Source organism: Lingula anatina, chromosome 2 (assembly GCF_051362555.1).
Source record: "Lingula anatina isolate TDL-2025a chromosome 2, LinAna3.0, whole genome shotgun sequence".
Lineage (NCBI taxonomy): Eukaryota > Metazoa > Brachiopoda > Lingulata > Lingulida > Lingulidae > Lingula > Lingula anatina.
This window is the reverse complement of record NC_141768.1, coordinates 15,239,541-15,260,877: the sequence shown is the minus strand read 5'-3', so window position 1 is coordinate 15,260,877 and position 21,337 is coordinate 15,239,541. Positions and strand designations below refer to the sequence as shown.

The 21,337-nt window shown below is 35.0% G+C and overlaps 1 protein-coding gene across 1 annotated transcript; it reads left to right on the top strand.

Moving 5' to 3' along the window:
- The first annotated feature begins 20 nt into the window (after positions 1-20).
- LOC106154543 (uncharacterized) lies at positions 21-20,804 on the top strand. The gene is made up of 16 exons (XM_087006288.1): positions 21-443; positions 1,320-1,438; positions 2,216-2,321; positions 3,371-3,513; positions 3,859-3,980; positions 4,406-4,487; positions 4,890-5,022; positions 5,575-5,678; positions 5,997-6,079; positions 6,310-6,473; positions 6,881-7,428; positions 7,674-7,798; positions 8,232-8,330; positions 9,156-9,283; positions 12,112-12,201; positions 17,922-20,804. The coding sequence occupies exons 1-16, from the start codon at positions 332-334 to the stop codon at positions 19,979-19,981; spliced, it is 4,218 nt and encodes a 1,405-aa protein (XP_086862414.1). The 5' UTR covers positions 21-331; the 3' UTR covers positions 19,982-20,804.
- The last annotated feature ends 533 nt before the right edge of the window (positions 20,805-21,337 follow it).

The window sequence follows — 21,337 nt, the reverse complement described above, 5'->3', positions numbered from 1 at the left end:
CCTTAACTTTAGTCATGTGACTTCAGGTGCCCGAGATTTACGCCATCTTTGTTGAAGAAGAAAACGGAGTCATGGCTTTTGGCTCCAAACAGACACGTTAGTAACAAGAAGGGATAAACTATGGTCCTCTGTTTAGCTCTATACGCAGAGATTTTCACTTGGGTTGTTGTTAAATGATTTCACAACGAGAGGTTTGCCAAAGAGCAAGTTCTGCTGTCTGGTAACTCGGAAGTGTTGACAGCTCCCACTCAGTTCTCTCATCGCAAACGGTAACGCCTCCTTCTTATATAGAAAAGAGCATTAAAGTGAATGACAGCTTTATAAATTCAACATGAAGAAACTTTTTTCGAAGATAGATGGCTCCAGCGTGGCCAGCAGTCTTATTGGCAAGGTTTTCAACGTGGGGAGGATGTCGGTGACGGTGGAAGAAGTTATTGCGGAAGGTAATTTTAGACACCGGTTTCAAGAAGTAACTTCAGTTACTAATTAGTTTTTCGCCTTGTAATAGTGCAGTTGTGACTTTGTATTTTCGTCTGTTAAAGATAAGATACTCCCTTCCTTTTTAAAGTCCCTGTTATACCCTTGTTAATTAAGTGTGGCTTTTATTATCAAAATGTTTGGCTTGACTTATTACCTCGTGTGTAAATTCAAATCCTTAAACCTGTTGGAATACTGTATTGTAGTTTGAAGATCTGGGAAAAACCATCTCAGAAAGTTTGGTTTAACACAAAACTTATACCATACCATGCACATGATTTCCTAGAGACTTTTATATTCTCCATCAAAGCGACATTCTATGTGTAAAAGTACATTTTCCTGATTTGTTAAAATATTTTGTCATGCCACTGCCTTATTTTACATGTATAATTCATCATTTTCATTTTTTTTAAAATATGACCGTATTAACACCTTTATCATTATCACTGTCATTCTCTTAAATTCACATTTTCACATAGGTTAGAATGAAATTTATTTGATTGCGATTGATGTACTTTAATATTACCTCTAAATAAGATAATAATTTAAAAAAAATAGAAAAAAATTCTGATAAAATTTTTTAATGTATAAGACTATAATCCTCATCATTATCATCAAATTTGGATACCATATGACTTTCAGTCTTCGAAGTGTGCGGAAAAGTGTGATACAAGATGGTTTTCAGGGCTGTTTAGAAAAGCATTTTTGTTTTGATAAGAATATTTAAGGATATCAGCCTGTTGTGTACAATATGACTGACACAAACTTTGTTTTTCATTTTACTTTCTGCAAGCTTACTTTTCCAGATTTTTTAAAATAAGGTTTTCTTTTATAAATTTTAGGTGGATTTGCCATAGTGTTCCTAGTAAAAGCTCAAAACGGACAGCGTTATGCTTTAAAGCGTATGTACGTTAATAATGAACAGAGTCTGGCAACCTGTAAAAGGGAAATACAGATTGCTGTAAGTACTTTACACACATCTTGTAACAAACAACATTGTAGGGAAAGAAACAATTAAAGGAAATGTGACAGTAATCATTATTATTATTATTATCATTATTTTTATTTATTTATTTATTTATTTATTTATTTATTTATTTATTTATTGTATTTGCTTAAATTTATTTTAAGAATCACTTATTGTAGAGTAGTTAAGATATATTAAAGGGACTCTGTAAGAGGGATTATTATTGTTCAATCACACTTATGTTAGAAGTTTTGTTTAAAGCTTTAGTTTTTAACATTAGAACAGTGATCAGTAAGCTAATTATTTGGCCGCAAACATTATTTTGCCACAAACTATTTTTTAATACTCACAAGTCACTATGATGTCACTGCAGACTTAAGATGTTGGAATAACTTTGAAATGTATCTGTGAGCACTGACAAAATATTAGTCTGTGAAAGAAGAACATTTGCTAGCAATTTACATAAACTGATGTACTAGTTTCGACAAAAGCTATTTATTTGCTAAATATGACCTTTTTTCCTCATAGAATTATTTGTTCATATTTCTTAGGAATAGACATAAATCAATATTTGCAGTACCTCTGATTATAGTAAGTTATAGGAACTATAACTTGTAAATGTCTGAAATAAAATGCTAGGCCATTTTGAAGTTGTGAATTTGAAAGAAATGTATTTATTTCTTCTGGTTTGCCCATTTTCTGCTAAATGAAGGCTATTGATTCAAGCATTCATGTCAGTTTCATACAATTGACTGTTTTGTGATATTTCAGAGCTCTTTATCTGGTCACAAAAATATCATTAGCACAGTTGAGTCCAGTATACGGCCGACTGGGAATGGCATTTATGAGGTGCTGATCCTTATGCAGTATTGTAAAGGTAAGAGTATTATGTTACAGAGGAACCAGTATTAGGTCATGTTAGCTGGAGCCAGACTTCTAAATTTTTAATTTATAATATGCAAGAAATTTTCAATTTATAATCTGCAAGAATAGCTTGATTGAGGTCTATGCATTTGCCCTGTAACAACTGGTTAGTCTTGAAACTTTTGAATCCTACTCATTATTTACAAGTTGAAAAACATACAGTAGTATAACAGAATTTTTATAAAAACTTTGTCAGGTTGGAAATGATATGGACATTTTTTATCAGTAGTGAAAAGGCATTCTGAAAATCAATACAAATAGAATATATTTACTGAATGATACAGTCAAGTCCTGAATTGTTGCTGCACTATGCTGCACTAAAATTGAATGACAGGATATTAGTTAGAGCAACCACACGCATCTGGAGTCTGTCAGACCAAATTTGAAATGTCTGTCCAAGAATTTGTGTTCTGTCTACAATATTATTGATTGAATATCAGGTTATGATGCCAGCCTCATGAATATAAATTGAAGTGTCAAAGAAATACTGTGCAGTATATTGTAATTTATCCAATTATTTATGCATTACACTGAATAGCTAGATGTATTTGACCTCTATTATGGCAAAATTTCTTATATAAATCCCCATGTTTAAAAGGTACTGTACAGATGTGTGAATTTATGCTGAATATAAGATACCGTTAAAAGTACCTAGTATGCAACTAACCAGCGCAGATGAGTAAAATGTCTTAGCTGATGAGAGTTCAGAACTTTGGCATAAAAACTTCTTTCTGCCAATCAACACTTAACTACTGCTTTCAATTTGTTAGAATTTTTTAATCTGCCAAAACAACTATTGTCACTTCAATTACATTAAAATTGTCTTAACCTTTCTGCTTTTTAAAAGGACTGATCCATGTTGAACCAGGTACTGTTGTAAGAGTCTTTCTAACATGAAATTTCTTGCAGTAATATTCACTTTCAGACTGCTCTAATGCTGTATAATTCTCTTTCTTTTGTAATGTTCATGTCTGCAGATTATTATGATCTATCCTATTCCAGGTCATATCATCCAGAGCATGAATGACAGGTTAAATTCTGGGGGGTTCTCAGAGCGAGAGGTTCTCAAGATATTCTGTGATATATGTGAAGCTGTGTCCAGGCTGCATCACTGCCAGACACCTATTATACATAGAGACCTCAAGGTAAGAAACCCGCAGACTTGTGTGAGATAGGAAGGAAATTGAAAACTTCCTGAACATGTTATGAACTGTATTAAACCTTTATACCTAGATATTTATTTGAGCCAGTATAAACATTTTCAGCGGGTTTCTACTGCTTATGTACAATTTAATACAATGTGTCATAATTGCAGTACTAGTTGTAATGTATGTAAATATGTCTTCAATTAAGATAGCATATGTCACAATTGTTAGGTCATACCTTTTTTAAAATGTGCTGGAACCAATAAAGATTCATTGATTGATAATATATTAATACTTTTGAAATCAAGCATTTTTTTCTCTCATACCTTAAATTGAATTTTTCAGGTAGAAAATGTGCTCATAGAATCGGGAGGAAACCATGTGCTCTGTGATTTTGGCAGTGCGACAGCAAAGTTTTACAACCCCCAGGTTCATGGGGTGAAGCATGTGGAGGAGGATATACATAAGTAAGAATGACTTTTATATAATTTTGTGTTAAGGCATAATCCATATTTAATATATGTGGTAATAGCTAGATCTTTCAATGGGCAAAAATTATCAAACTTTCAGATAAAAAACTATATTACAATATAGCATTGTGGTGCTTTTACTGCATAGAATAGAACTAGAGAGAATCCTGTTTTTTAATTTTGTTGCTATTACTTAATAGGAATGTTTTAATTAAAAAAAATTGACAGTATCTGTAAAATTCACAATTTTCTCCCGTTATACTCTATATAAATATAAAGTTCTCATTCCTTCCTGCTTGCGGCATCCTAAATACAGCCAAAAAAATGACATTGATTATTTTTAGACACTTGGTTTTGTGATGATGATTATTTATTTATTTATTTATTTATTTATTTATTTATTTATTTATCTATTGTTCTAGGTACACAACATTATCATATCGGGCTCCAGAAATGATAGATCTTTATAGTGGGAAGTTGATTTCAACAAAAGCAGACATATGGGTAAGTCTTATTGTGTTTGAGTGTGCTTATGGCTATTTATCTTGATTGGATCTCATTTTTGTCATTATACAATTAGACTTCATAGTTATAGCATATATTATGTGCATAGAAATACATTCAGATCTTTTCCTGAAGAATTTCAGTATAAGCATTAATTGTGTGATATGTGTACTCAAATAATAAGCTGACAATAAGAGATTGATAACAATTGTGATATTTTACATCATAGCATTGTGTGAATGGTTTTGTTTGAAATTGTGCCACCATCCTTTGTAGGTTTAAGTAATGTGTTGCCTTCCATAAACCAACCATCCAAAACAACACTAATAATTTTGAATTGAATTTACTTTTAATTTGTTGAAAACCATACAATTTCTAATAAATATTGTCTGTTTTTGCCAGTCCCTAGGGTGCTTGCTGTACAACCTGTGCTTCTTCAAGTTGCCATTTGGAGAGAGTAGTTTAGCCATACAGAATGGAAACTTTACAGTGCCAGATGATTCTAGATATTCCAAAGAGATGCATGGACTTATAGGTAAGCAGTTCATCAGGAGATTTTGAGCTATGTCTCGTCAAGGAGTAAACAGGATGTATTGGATGTATGGATTAGTCTAGGAGGTGACTTATCCTTAATAACATCGTTTACATGAGTAGATATCAGAGCTTAAAGTTATGAAATAGGAGACCATCAATTTTTATTATTATTACCCTGAACAGATCCATAATCAGTAGGCTGTTCTGATACTGAGAATTAAATCTGGTTATAATGTTTTATGTTGTAGGTTACAATATCTATATAAATGGGTGATGACCATTAACTGTATTGTGGTAGTATTACTTCAGCCAGAAAATTCAAAATTTAAAAATTTTATGGTACATCACTGAGCATTTTAAATTCAATCATATATATATATTAATGCATGAATTTTTTTTTTATTTACAGACACTTACAGAATTACTAATTAGATTTCATGTTATCTTAAAATGTAACCACTGTTTATTCTTTGATTTTTCTTAAAATGAAGATGCTAGATTTTCAGACAAATCTTCAATATGAAAAAGTAAGAGATTTTAAACTGTTTTTTAGCATTCATGCTTGAAGTAGACCCAGATAAAAGACCAGACATTTTTCAAGTTTCATATGTGGCATTTCTGCTGGCAAGAAGAGAATGTCCTGTGCCAAATTTACACGTGAGTATATATGCTGATTATTTATTAATTATCCATTGCTTTCAAAACAAAGATGGTATAGTTGAAAGTACACATATATTTTAGGCAGATGGTGGTATGATAATGATGAAACTAAAAAAAGCTTTCATTATTGGGGTGTGTGCCATCATTAATTTCCTTTTAATAATTATTTCAAGCATAGAGATTTGTACAGATAAACACAATGGAGGCTATTGGTTTGTCAAAATTTCTACAACTTGCCTTTAGGTAATTAAATTGAATATATTTTATCTGAATTATTGCATTCATTAAACAATGTAGAATTTTTTTTCCAAACAGAATAGTCCAGTGCCAGATATTTCGAAGCTGCCTAAAGCTATTTCAGAGAGTGAAGCAAGGGCAATCAAGACAACAATGTCAAGGTAATTTTGCCACTTATCAAAAGAAAGTCATTCATGTCTGCAGAGTTTGCATTTTACTTCCAAGTCATTTTTTAGAAAAGGAAAAAAAGATGTAAATGTAATTTTAAAAGAAAAGCCAAGGATTCCATCATCTGCTCATGGAACATAACTAAAGGGGGATAGTTTGCATTAACTTTTTTTAATATGTGCAAAAAATGATAATAAGCATTATTATCATCTTTGACTTGCAGATCAGTTCAAGCTCCAGTTGTGGAAAGCACCACTATTGCTCCTAGACAAAGACCTAAAGGTCAAAGCATTCCAAACACAAAAAGTAACCTTGGTCTCCCTGTGCAGACCTCTGTAGCACCTAGAAAAAGGCCCATGGGGAGCAACTCGACAACTCCTGTTGCTGGTCAGTTATATAAGTTGTATATATGTAGAGTATTCACTTGGAGCATAATTTGCAGTATGCAGTGATATTAAAGAAAGATATACACTGAATTTATTGATGTTTACTGAAGTTGGGTTGATTGAACATAGATTATGTGATTGTAAATTAATGAATATATTAGAAATTTATTAAACCTGTAAGTTATTTTTCTCTAGTTAAAAATAAATAACACAGTGTCTTTTTAAAAACTGCTCATGTTTTCTTTTCCTGCTTGATTGATATTAAAGAGAGTACTGCAGATCAAGCATGAAAATTGGCTTGAGTGTTTCTCCTAAAAAATTGCACTTGTTTACTTGGAATTTTTGGTTTTTTTTACAGCATAGGTTTTTCTTGTTTTATTTATGGGGTGTGATATGATTTCATTTCAGAAGCACAGCAAGGTTTCCCTTCTGCAGCCAGCCAGGCATTGACCTCCCCCGCACAGCATCTCTTCCCCCAGCAGAACAGTGCCAATCATCAACAACAGTTACATTATCAACAGCAGGAACAAAAGCAACATCAGCAGCAACAAATGCACCAACATCACCTTCAGCAGCAACATAATCAACAACAGCTCCAGCAGCAGCAGCAGCAGCAACTTTTGTACCAGCAACAACTTCAACAGCAGTACCAACAACAACAACAACAGGCTTATTTACAACAGCAGTATCAACAGCAAGTTGCCCAGCAACAACAACAGGCTGCCCAGCAACAACAGGTTGCCCAGCAGCAACAGGTTGCCCAACAGCATCAGCAACATCAGGTGCTCCTTGAGCAACATCATAAACAGCAAGCATCTGCTGGTTTCTTCCCTAATGCTACCTACCCCGCTGTTGGTGGGTATCAGATGGGGCCAATGCTGAAAGAGACAGCAGGAGGACCACAGGTGGATGGTTTCAAGGTTCCTGAACCACCAAAACAGAGATCTGGAAAACAGGTATATCTTGCATACATGAATCAAAATTTATAGTATAAAAAATTGACCCTTGTCTAGCTGTTTATTCCAAGTTTATTACTTTGGCATGCCCTTAAGTTCTATGGATCTTAACTTGAGTGACGATTTTACTTTAATATTGAAGATGATTTGAAGTTCATGTTAAAGATGGACTCAGCACCCACCAGTAAGTCACTGAAAAATTATGACACCTCAATTGAATTTTTTTTATCTATGTAATTTTTCAGCAAGATAATCAGCCTCTCCTAGCATTAACTCCACCTGAGTCGCCTAAGGCTGTCAGACACCGCAGAAATGTTAGCGACACTTCAGCAATCATTTCTCAGGCCGGGAAAAGAAACAGTGCATTCAAGTGAGTAGTAAAATATAGTTCAATACGCTTTGTGCCATTGCAGGCTTAAAGTTTAGAGTAATTATGAGTAGGCTTTTTGTAAATTTATATACCTGTAGTTCACGAAATCCGGAATTCTTATGGAAATTCTTCATGATTCACATAACAACAGTGTAAGATGGAGTTTGATATTAACTATCAATGATCAGGTTGAATTTAGTACAAACTATTCATTCATTAGGATCAAAGTAAGAACAAAACATTTATTCCACTGTGGTACATAACCTGGAAGTCACTCTTTCAACTTAGGTACATGTGTATTTTATTTTGTTCATGCCCCCAACTGCACCAATACAGAAATGGTCACAACAAAGTTTTTTCTCCTTTTATTGCAGCAAAGACTATTTGAAGGTTTCTGATGCATTTAACATATCAATGTCACATTCATTTATAGGTTTTACAACTCTAACACACAACTGCTAGCTCCTAGTCAAGACGTATCATCTCTCAAGACAAAGTCTGCTTCAGCTACACCCACACATTCTCCCAGCAGGTGAGTAGACACTGACATGTACATACCTCCACACAGGGTGAACTTCAGTCATTGCATGTATGAGGTCCTATTATATGTATAGTGATACACTTCAATACACCATTGTAGACCTGTACCCATGTACAGTGAGGTATACAGTATATGTAGACTGAGTAGCTGTGGCTAAGCAAATTGTGCAGTTACTGATCATGTGTTTGCTATATAATGGAATTCACTGGAATGCATTGGGTGGTCTATGAATGAAGTTCTCCCACAGATACACACAAACTACTTCTGTAGAGGTTTTGCAATTGTTAACTACAAGAGGTGTGAACTCCCTAACTGAAAGTACGTTGAGAGGGTAAGCAAGCCCTGACATTAAGTCTCTTTTATACTCAGAATATAAGTGCATGGAGTAACTGCATATCTTGCTTTCTTAGTCTGAAATGTGACAGCAGAATATTTCCCAGCTATTGAATGCCCAGTTTTATTGTGCATTGAGAAGCTCACCAATGTACACTAAAATTTGGCCATTTAATAGCTCAGCATCTGGGCCATATTTTGTGACAAAGAAAGATAGTGTGAAGTTACTCTGTGCACATATTATTTTGAGTTCAATAATTCTTGTCTTCACATACAAACAAAAACAAAATGTCAGGGCTTACTGATGGGTTTGGGAATTCACTTGAAGTAACTGATTTGTAAATGGAAAAGATATTCAATAGAAGCAACACCTCTTCCACTTTCTCTTGTCAACATTTTCATGTTTTTATCTTCCATCTTTTTTCTCCAATGATAACTTTTTTACAATGAACAAAGGGTTTTTTAACAAACTTTCTCTTACAGAACCCCACCCAGAGCCCTTTCTGCAAATTTCTCTGACTGGAACCCGTTTGGGGATGATTTTGGTGCACTAACAGAGGATGCAATATTTGGGAAGGAATTTGATAAACTCAGGAGAGGATCAAACAGCAGTAAGTAGAATTAATATTCTTTTTTGACTTGTGTTAAATACACTTAAATTCCCCCAACTGCATTTTGTGCATCTTGACCCATAAACTTCTAGATTTCTAACACAAACTTTATTGTATTTGATAACTGCCAGAAAAATGCTTATTTATTGATTGTAGCAAAGTTGAGAAGACCATGGATTCTGTGTTTTGTAAATGGCTTACTTTAAACTGTGGAGTAACTCAAAGGGGTAAACAACCAAACCAGAAACTTGTTGAGTAAGTAGGTAGCTGCTGAATGCCCAGACTTTATTGGGAATTTAATGAGCCTTCCAGTGTATTTTAATGCCACGAAAATTGGGCATTCAGTAGCTGAGCAACTGGGCTACATCTTATGGGCGCATTTGGAATGAATAAAGCGAAGATTTATAGTTTTTCCATGCATGTATCAGAATGGTTTTGAGTGAACTACGTGTAGAAGAGACAGTGTCGGGTCCTCCCTATATTCTCAAAGCACTTCTGGTTTGGAAGTTACCCCCACTTGCTTTGGAATTACTTTCCACATCAGTAAACTTGAAATTACAGACTCCTGTGGCCATAGCCATCCAAATTCTGCAATCAAGAGGGTTTTATCTTGTTTTTATGTACAGACACAGATGTGTCTGTACATATTGCCATTACCTGCGTCTGTCGTCGCCGTTCATGTCGCCGTCGCCGTCGCCGTGCACTTTCAGCGTTAACACCATAAGTGGAAGACAGTTTTACTTTTTGGCTTTATATTTACAGAGCTGATGAATATTCATAAAACGCAGGTCAAGTTTGAAAATCAGCATGATAGGGCCATTATTGTAGAATTTATGCTGTTTTTTCACTTTTCAGCATATATGCAACACTGTTAACACATTTCAAAGAAAACCGATAGGCCTGTTGTCATGAAACTCACAGGAGTAATCAATCTTACTAAAACGCAGGTCAAGTTCGAAAGTCAGCATAATCGGGCCATTATTTTATAAGTTATGCTGTTTTTTCACATTTCTTCAGATTCCATTCTTAGGCATGTTAACAGTCTCATTATTTAATTAATAAGATACGTAAAAGTGTTTGTTTGACATTTCCTGCATCTTTACAACATTGTTAGTTGATTATGTAAAAATGATGGTAAACTTATTATCGTGTATTGTGTAATAAAGTGTCAAAAATGGAAATAAACTCATCATTGCAGTTTGTAAGATTCAATCATTCATTATGTTCAGAAACTCAGAATGGAGGAAATTGGACATTTGACACTGTTATATTGATATTTTTCACATCTCATCAACTTTCTTAGTTGATCATATAAAAGTGGCAGTAAACTGTTAATTTTGTTTTATGTTAAAAATGGAAATAAACCCATTTCATAACAGTACTGTCTTGTTTCACATTTCCTCAGATTCAATTCTTAGGCATGTTTACAGTCTCATTATTTAACTAATAAGATACGTAAAAGTCTTTGTTTAACATTTCCTGCATCTTTACAACATTGTTAGTTGATTATGTAAAAATGATGGTAAGCTTGTTATCATGTATTGTATAATAGAGTTTCAAAAATGGAAATAAACTCTTATCATTGCAGTTTGTCAGATTCATTCATTCATTCACAATGTTCAGAAACTCAGAATGGAGGAAATTGGACATTAACACTGTTCTATTGATATTTTTCCCATCTCATCAATTTTCTTAGTTGATCACATAAAAATGGCAATAAAGTGTTAATTTTGTTATATGTTAAAAAATTGTTAAAAATGGAAAAAAATGCATTTCAGGACAGTGCTGTCTTGTCTACATTTTGGCATTTTCAAGCTGTGACTTTGAAGTTCCATGGGTCTGAAGACCTTTGCTAGTCACATTTTCTGAATATCCATGAAACTAATATTTAATTATTAAAAATTGATGGTTATTATCCTGTTAAACATTATGTAATATTGCATCAAAATTTGAAGAAACCCCTATTTTGGACACTGCTCCCTTGATGACCATTTAAGGAAAACCATGTCACTTACTGTTCTCAAACTAACAGGAAAGAAACATGGGACTAAAATACAGTTTCATTAGGCAGTGCAGTCTATTTGGTAAATTTTTCTGGCAGTTAATCAGTTTTTTGTGAAAATTTAATTTTTCACATATTGGCAATTTCAAGGTGTTACTTAGAACCGCCTTGGGCTTGAAGACCCATGCTAGTCACATTTTCTGAAAATCCACGATACGTATATTTTATTATTAAAATTTTTATTCTTTATGCTGTTAAGCATTATGAAATATTGCATCAAAATAGAAGAAAACACAATTTTGGGTATTGCTGCCATGATGACCATCATGGGAAAACCATATTACTTATGATTGTCAAACTTTTAAAAAAGAAACACAGGACTAAAATGCAGCTCGAGTTGGAAAAGCAGTCTAATTGACTTCTTTTTCTGAAAGTTTTACATTTTCAAAGTGTGAACTTGAACTCCCATGGGCCTGAAGCCATATGCTTGTTACACATTTTACTTACATTGGTATTACCTGTTGAGCATAATTAAAATTTGATGTTGAATTTGCAGTTTTACATAATGTACTTTTACATCAGAATTGACAGTAGCCTATTTTGTTATTTCCTGCTTTTTGTCTGTACATTTGACAGCTTTGCTGCCTTGTTACTTGATAAAAGTGAAGTGGTTGTTTTAAAAGCATACCTGCATATTATGAGCTCCATTTATTTATTCATACTTATTTGCCAGTGCCTCTTTCAGACTGAAAAGAAGGCAAAATGTGGAAAAAGAAAGGATTTAGTTGCAGCACAGAGGCTCCCTTACAAACAATTCCTTTTCTAGGTATATCAAATGTGAAAAGCCGTGAAGATTTAGTGATGGATGACGATGGAGAACAGGATCCTTTTGGTGCTGCACCTTTTGCCCCACCAAGTGAGTAGTTTTCAGAGGGTTGTTATGTACCACACGTGAGGTTTATGTGATATTTGGGCAAGGGAACTAAGATTATGTACATAATTTTAAGTGATATGTGTATAAAGGAATATGATCAAAAGGTGATTTCAAAATGATTCAAAATCAGCAAACCAATATAAGCTGATTTCATCCTGAAAGATGTATCTTTTGATTTTGTGGCACAAGGGGGAAATCGAGTTGAGAGCATTAATTATCAGTGTTAGGGACTCCATGATTTTTGTAGAGTGCAACTTTATTTGTATTAGGCTTAGCACTATTATATTATTTCTCTACCCTGCAAGAGTTTTCACTGAGCCATTTAATCAAATGAATATATACTGTTGGTGATAAAAGAGATCTGTTTGTAGCATCTAGTCTTTATTATTGATCTCAGAGGACAGCAGGAAAAAGGGACACTTAGATTATATTTAGTTATTCAGTTTTTGAAGTGACAATTAACAACATCTACAATAAAAAAGAACAAGTGCAGTTTATCTGGTTTGTTTGTTTTTCCCATGATGATAGAACATGGAAAAAATTCATTTTGCCTCATATCTATTAGTCAGCCATCAGAGCCAGGTATCATAGTTGGATTCAAACCCATATTCCGTGATAACTCTCTATTTCAAATACCTGAACAACAGACTTTTGTACATAGAGGAGATGCCTATTACAGTATTTAGAACCTACTGAGTCGGATGCTGTAATGTCCTCATATCATACTTTTTGGTAGAATTACTGCATAAATGTGGCTGCCAGTTTTGTCCAATATTGCTGGAAGACTTGGGTTGTGCTATTACACATTCCGTCAGTTACCTGCGAACCTTTCTCACATATACATATACATGAAGAAATGGATTGAATATTAAAAGGCACTGTGGTATGGATGGCTTTGTGGCAGCCTAAGTGAGTGGATGTCTTTTTTATGAATAATATACACCAAGCATGGCAATGTCTTAGGTCATCATGTTGTTAGAGTTATGTCACTTTAATGGCCCAATAGGAAACTCTATCATTTAACCGTAAGTTCCTCAAAAGATAAGCTGCAATTTATGCTTTATGTGTGTTTAGTCACTAGTTTTTTCTCCTTATTCAAATTTTCAAAGTTCAAATGGAGGATATGTCGCAATTTTTAGTAAATAATTTATTTGTTGGGATTGATGGGACCATTGGTATTGTTAGAGCCATAGATCTCTCTTTCTATCTCACATTATCTTGGTATGATATATATATATATATATATATATATATATATATATATATATATATATATATATATATATATATATATATATATATGCACATTCAAGCTTCCTTTGTAGCAATTTCAAGTTTGTTCATTTCCAGTAGATATTGAAGCAAGTTTCATTTTTGGCACAATTCCTTGAAATTTTACAAAGTCATCACTTTTTTCATCTCCACATTATATCCATTTAATTAATCCATCACTTGGAAAGCAATTTCATGTAGAGCAAATATTAGGTTTTTGTCATGGTAAATACTTTTAATAGATTGTTTGTCTTTTTTTAATTTGGTATATTCTTGTTTCTGTTGACATTTCTTTTTCCCCATGGTGTTTCTGTTTGATATGAAGTTCAGTAGATCTTCGTGGAAAAAGTTAACCATGCTCATTGTTAATGTCTTCAGGCAGACTACAACTTTCTGAGCCTCTAGTTTTGTTTGCCTCTTGTCAGGATTAGATTAACTCACTGTTTTAATGCTTTGATACTCATGGACAGTTTTAATGATTTCCCAGAAGTTATAACCAAATGTGCTTAATCCCATGATGGGAATAGCAGTATATATCCCTTGTATTTTCACCTCCTTATAATTTTTATTCATTTTCTTAAGCTAAGGGTAGTCATTTTATTCCTTCAAGTAAGGATTTAAGATTACATACGGAAGATGTAAGACAGAAAACCCCTTGGACTTTCCTTAGATTTGTTAATTTCCTTACTCTTGAACTCAACGTTGGAGAACATGATAGTTCATATTCATTTAGCAGCATATACATTTTGTGAACAAACCGACTCCCACTTGCTGTTTCCTCAGGAGTTGCATATTCATACTAATTACTGATTTACAGTGGCACCATGATTCAAAATTCACATTTCATGTCCACAATCAGATCCATTGTTGGTGTTCCACATGGCTTTGCTGTATGTAAATATATATTATTTGGAGTACTGAGGACAAATGTATATGGTCTCACTGAAGTCTTGGAAGGGGGGAGAATCAGATTTTTTGAACTGAAAAGCTTACAAATGTAAGGAGTATATAGGCTTGTGCTTATCTTTCCTGTCCTTTTAATAAACATGGAATTATTCATTATTTCATGATTAACAAATTCACTAAATTAATTTGAATGCTGTGTTTGTAGATGCTTGTGCCTTAAAAGTTTTCCCTCAAATTGATAAAATAGGCTTATGTCCAATTAATGCTATGTTCCTAGGTGGGATTTTGTAGAATTTAATCTGGATAATCTGGATAGACAAATGCATAGAAACTAATTACCAATATTTCTCCCGCTTTCTTTCTGTTCCGTCAGTATCTGACTCTCATCGTCCTTTGGGTTTCAGGGTCAAGGTCACAGCAAGGGAGTGGGGCCACTTCCAGTTCTGCTTGTAGTTCACTAAAACCACATGGAGGTAAATGAGAGCTCATCCAGTCCACGTTTTATGCTTTCACCATGGACACACGACTCTTCCCCACTGCACATGTTAACTCGTATCGTAACCAGGCTACTTGATACCCGTGTGTGTGTCATGATGGTGGCGTATTTCAACATAACAGTGTATTTTACATATCGTTTATGACTGTGGCTCTCTCATATACAGGATGCAATGTATATTTTGCTTGGAGGAGATGTAAATTATAATCTACAGATGAGAACACTGCATGTTGTGGACACGTATATTTATATTATATATATATATCAACACTGGTGTGTAGGACATTTTAGCATGTGGGTATTTTACTGAGCAGTGGATTTCTTTTAAATCTTTTAGTTCGTTTCTCTCAAACATAAGAAAATTATTTATATCAGACCAGATGTGTGTAATTTCATTTTAGAAGTGAGCTAAATTCTACTTTTTAATATCTGTGCTAAGATAAAAATTGATTTACTTTTTAGAAAATTTTGTGCGCTATTGCTTATAAGGTTTCGTACAGCATATAGCAATGCACATTTAAAGCTATTTTATCTTTTCTTTTTTATTTGTTGAATTTCTGTCAGAATCTTCATATACAGACACGTAAAACTTCTTTTATCTCTAATATGTATATATAAGACTTAAATGATTGATGAACCATGTGACACATTCAAAAATTAAAAGAAGCCTGAATTCTGTGATTTTTAATAAAAGTGATGCTTATCATGATCAGCTGCTGACTAGTGTTGTTGAGTGAGCATTTGAATGCTGCATCCTGGGGATTCCATGGCTTAGGTAATGCTGAATGTGCCCAGCATGTGCCAAGTGATATGATTTCTGTATATTTGTCACAAACACTGTGTGATGGGCTTGTATGCACCTACCTGGAATGTGGTCGATCGGGTTGGGTCACATGTTGGGAGGTGTATGGTGAATAAAATTACGCACTTTGTCTGGATAAGAAGAGATGAAAAATGAGTACCTACAGGGATATAATCACACAAACAAGAAAGTCAACCTGAAACCACTGTCTTATTTTTAGTCAAATGGGAGACCTTTGCTTTCGTATTTAGATATTATTGATGTCATCATGTCTGGTGGTTTTACCACACACCTTTCACCTGGGTGATTACTAGTACATCTTATGTTACATCATTTGTGTCTTACATCTGGGTGAATTATACATGCATGAATGTCTTCCTGTGCTTTTGGCATGCTGAAAATTTCCTGCTTTATGAATCCTTTCTAGTTGTAGGCATGATGTATTACATTGGCACCTTTGTTCTGGTGTTTTGTAGTCTCTGCCGTCAGTTGTCTTATGCAGTGGTTTGGAATGCTGCAGCTGAGAAATTACACTATTGTTGTTTTCCACAGGTGTTTTTGACTCATGCAGTGTTGCCTTTTTTTTTCTTTGCAGCATTCAAATGTCTCTCTTTCTCTCCACATCTTAGTTTCTGGTTTTAGCTGGTGTTTGTGTGTGCATGCTCATGCATACATGTGTGCAGCTTTGTAGTTTATTTTTTAATTGAGTGTTGAATGAAATGATGGCAATTCTGTGCATTTCTTACTTCTTGTTATTAGATGGCTTCATCAGAAATCAATGCATTTGTGGATTTCAGTTGACCTCATTTCATTCTATATATTAGCAGAGAATCTATGGGCACTTTCATGATAAGCATAGCTTCTTGAGAACTCAAAGTGACATATTTAAACAACATAGCATTATTGTAAGGATAGTGCTTTGAAGGGCTATTCGAGAATTTAGCCAGTGATTTTTATCATCTTATTAACAATTTGCCACATTTTGAGATATATTATGATTTTGATTATTTTTAAAGACATTCCCAGGATGAGGTGAATAAGCATGAAAAGTAAGGCTGTCATATGTGTGTATTTCACTACAGTACATTACTACGTGATAGTAGTTTGACTGAAAATGAAGCTTTGGTAATTTTCAAGGAAGTCTGGTTCAAAAGTTTCTTCTTAGCAAATTGTATTCTTCAAAAATGGGATCCATTTCCAACAGGACTAAATGAAATGAGGCCACCCATTAAGGTTTTTGAGTTTATATTTGCAGTTGAAAGTTAGCAATTTCATATTACTCTCAATTAATCCTGACCTGGAACAAATTGGTTGTTTGTTGTAACTAGGATTGTAGGCATAAAGTTCTCAACTAACCCAAGTATCCTGGATAAATAAATTTGAATATGAGTAGCTGGCATATTCTAAAGTAGGTATTCATAAAGATCATGTCAATTTTCAAATTTGTATGGGGAATTTAACGTATTTGCCACTGGAAGTGTATGCTTATCTTGAAAGTGACCACTTTTGATTTGAGTGGTGCCATCTGTGTTCAGCTACCCATTTTTACCCATTTTATTTGATACATTTTGTTGTTAAATTTTTTGGTTATACTCCCAACAAAGTTGGGACTATACGAGGATCAAGTTGTCTTTCTGCCCATATGCAAAATTTTGCCATCTACAGATTTCAATAAGTCTCTTATCTCTCTAAACCTTCACTTAAAAACCTCCAGATTTGCTTATGATCCTGGCTTTCACTTCTTGAATTAAATAAATATTTTTACATACTAAAAGAAATTATAAATTTGAATGAACCTTAGTATCTAGCACCTTTAAAGAGGTTATTTTTTCTTAACTTTCGAACATAATTTGAAATGGGCAATATGGACAACCCATTTCAGAGCAAAAGACTCATGGGGCTCATGGATGAGATTGATAACAGTTCATCTTGGCCTATTTTTCCAAGGTCAGAAGTCATCTTTTAAAAAAGAAATAAAATGTTGACTTTGTTTACTCCATTTTCCCCTACCTAGAACAGTGTTGGGGGATATTGATCACAATTGGTGATCTTAATGTTTGATTTCAATCAACTTACAATGTGAGTGCATATGTAATGGAAATCTTGTTTTGTAATGTAAGATATGTTTTGCTCCATCTCTTTGTGTAAATTTACTTATAGTGTACAATTATTTATTTTCAAATGATATGACCTAAGTCATTGACTGTTTTATGGTTTGATTTGCAGATCGTCAGACAAACTCTACAAAGGCAAGTTCTGTGCACAGCACGTCGCTGGAGTCTACAAAAACCAGGAATTTGCTGGAGGCAGCTGTAGGGCTTATGAAGAGCTCTGCTGGGGATGAGTCAAGATACCATAAGTTTGATGATGTGGCCTCAAACAAGAACACCAAAGGTTCAAGGTATCGCCAGTTTGTAGACAGTGGCAGTGATGACAACCCAAGCCCTAGTGAGGATACCAGGGAAAAAAGGGACAAAGAAATCAAGGTAGTAAGTGACTCTGGGAGAAAAGAGAAGTTTGGGAAAAATTTTCCTCACGCTCAGCTCCACAAAAAGAAGGCAGATTCCAGCTCAGAAGGACAGGTGGAAAGTGAGAGTTCTCACAAAGATGTGAAACCAGAAGACTTTGGTTATGAGGAACTGGATGATGAATTTGGTAGACGGCATCCTATGGCTCCGGACAGCCAATCAGAACTTAGCTTTGAAGGAGTGTGTCAGTCTTCTCAGCTCAGTGCAAGTTGTTCTGAGAACCCTGCTGTTGAACCCGTAGCTGAGGAATCTCTGCCTGTTCAGCACGATAGAATTGTGGGACATGAATGTGGTGTCAAACCCCTTCTAGATGATGATGAACTGTCGGACACAGAATTCACAAAACCAGCCAATCCTTTTACCAAAGAACAGGTGTATCTGTCTAGTGGACGCAGCAGCTCTGCTTATAGCAACAGCCTTCTTTCATCCCCTACATCTCCACAGTCAGATGACTTGAAACTAGAGTCTGCTGATCCTTTCAGTGCTGCTCCTTTTCCATGGAGAAAAGGTACAAAGAAACGGAAGACAAAATCCAAGTCCAAAGACACTGATAAAGACAAAGGTTTATTTGAAAATGCCCCTTCTTTCAAGGGTGACAGACCCCTAAGATCTACTAGTCCTGAAAGGGAGGGAGGGCATGAGTTGGTCAACCCTCTGTTTGAAGGTCATGAGACATTACACGAAAATTTTTCACAAAATCAGGGCTATGGTCAACATTCCACTGATCAGGCACAAGGCTATTTTAGATCTCCAGCTCAAAGTCCTGAACAGGCTCTCTTGCAAAGCCAAGAATCTATTGGATATGGTCAGGGGAAATCTGCTTTTTCCCAATCGTCCTACGGGCCTAGATTTCACCCCAAGATTTCGTCAGCAGATGATGTGTCCCCATCATCCACACACACACATACAGTTTCCCCTATAGCGGAGCTCCCACACAGTATGACTCAGCACAGCTTTGAGGATAATTTTGTCGCATCCTCCCTTCCAGCCTTTGCTCAACCCCAACCAGCACATTACAGTCATCCACAGCAAATGGATGCTGTTCAGAATGCCAGTTTTTACAGCCAAAATATAGGTTATCAGACACAACATCCATCAGGCCATATATTCACCCAGAACAGTGGAGGGGGTATGGGAGGTGTAGCATCGCCCCACTCTCCTGTACAGGTGAGACCTCCCCAGCAGCAATCCACAGGAGAGGATCTATTTGGTGCTGTACCATTCCAGAACATGACCACACAGCTGATCATGCCACAGAACAGGCCCACTGCCAGGCATGGGGGTGGACCTCATGTAATCAGTGTGCTCCCAGGGGTTAGAAAGACCACGCCTACCAGGGCTAGGAGAAGAAGTGGAAGCAGGCGGCGGTCGAGTAGTTCAGGGAGCGATGGAAAACCCAGTCCTAGGTCAAGTAAGAAAAAGGACAGGTCAAAACCTGTAGATGAAAACCTTGTTGCTATGGTTCCTGGCGAGGAAGGCGGTAGTAACAGTGGCACCCTTAAGAAGAATAAATCCAAACAGAAGAAAACTCCACGTGATAAATCAGCTACAGCATTCTCCAATGAGGGGTTCTCTAACATGAGTTTTGATGACCAGGATGACTCTAAGGGACAGGAGCCTGCCTGTGTGACCCCTGCCTCCATTCATGCAGCCAGCATGCAGGCTAATTTTGCTGGCAGTGACGCGAGGCTGCTTCATACCAAATCCAGACATACAGAACCTTTCTCAGTAAGCAAAAAGAAAGGTCTGCTTAGCTAACTATTCATGTATGGCAGTTCATACAGGATTTCTATTTCTCTGTAGAAATTTGAAACAGCTTAAATTGCAATCAATGTCATAGTAAGTTAATTTGCTTAAATTCTTTTAATCTCAATCTTTGAAAGTTGTATCTGAGAATCATAGATACCGAACAGATGCCATATCATTTTATTTAGATGTATACGTGTAGTTTATTCAGTTTTTTATCAGTGATAATGATAATGCTGTGGTTATTTCTTTTGAATGGGGCAGGTACCTTGTAATGATAATTAGAAGGATGATTTATTGTCACGCCTGGCACAAATTTGTGTATGCTTCTTCTAATGCAATTAACTTGTAATTGGAGATCTTGAGTGCTTGTTTAAAGATGACATTTCCCTGGTAGAATGTTTCAACATCAAGAAAAATTTACCAATATTCCAGAGCTGAAGTAGGTTCTCTTTGTTGACCTTTTTAAAGCTGGTAAAAATTTGATCTGATGCTCTATTTACTTTTTATAATCATTTTCACACTCTGATCCATAAGACAGAGAATATACAATGCACAGAAATTTATAAAGCAATGATTTAAACTCTGCACTTATTGATTTTCATAGCACATGTCCAGAGAAAGGAATTGCTTTTCATGTCTTCCATACATGTGAAATTGCTTTAGATAATAATGTAGGCAGCTTGTGACAAAATGGCTCTTGGGTCCTAGTATGAATGTAGGAATTTACTTTTGTTGTCACAAATTGCATGAAGACACTGGGTTTCGTTTAACCAATCTAGGTCTTTATTTTCCAGTGCAATATATAGTTTAAATAAAGTCAGCTGATAAAGATTGTTTTGTTTTGCAATGGTCTTTGTCAGATTTTCTACCTTGTGATGTTATTATGCATTCATTTGTCAACTGAAATTTAAAAATGAAAATCAAATTTGCACTTTAACATGGTACAAGGGTCTATTAGTTGTGCGCAATACCCTCTGAAACATTTTTATAACCCGTTCATTTTTAATTTTACTTTCATGACACTTTTTAGTTCAAAACCCTGTCTGAACTCGTATTCAAGATAATTTTTGACTGAAACTTATTTCTTCCTGTTGTCATTAAAAGATTGCGTATTTAAATATTTTAGAAGCATGGCACATTTATTCAAACTGGTGCACTCGACCTAAAACAACCTCTGGTTCGTCATACTGGTGCGCTCACCAAATGTAACTTAAAGGGATAACTCTTTGTATGAGATCTATATTTCACAATAACAACATTGTGAACAACTCATAGAAATATAGTATATTCTGTTTTACCACAAAAACGGCAGTTATAGCTATTATTCTGATATCTGAGCTTGTCTTCAGATCACGTGACCTCCAT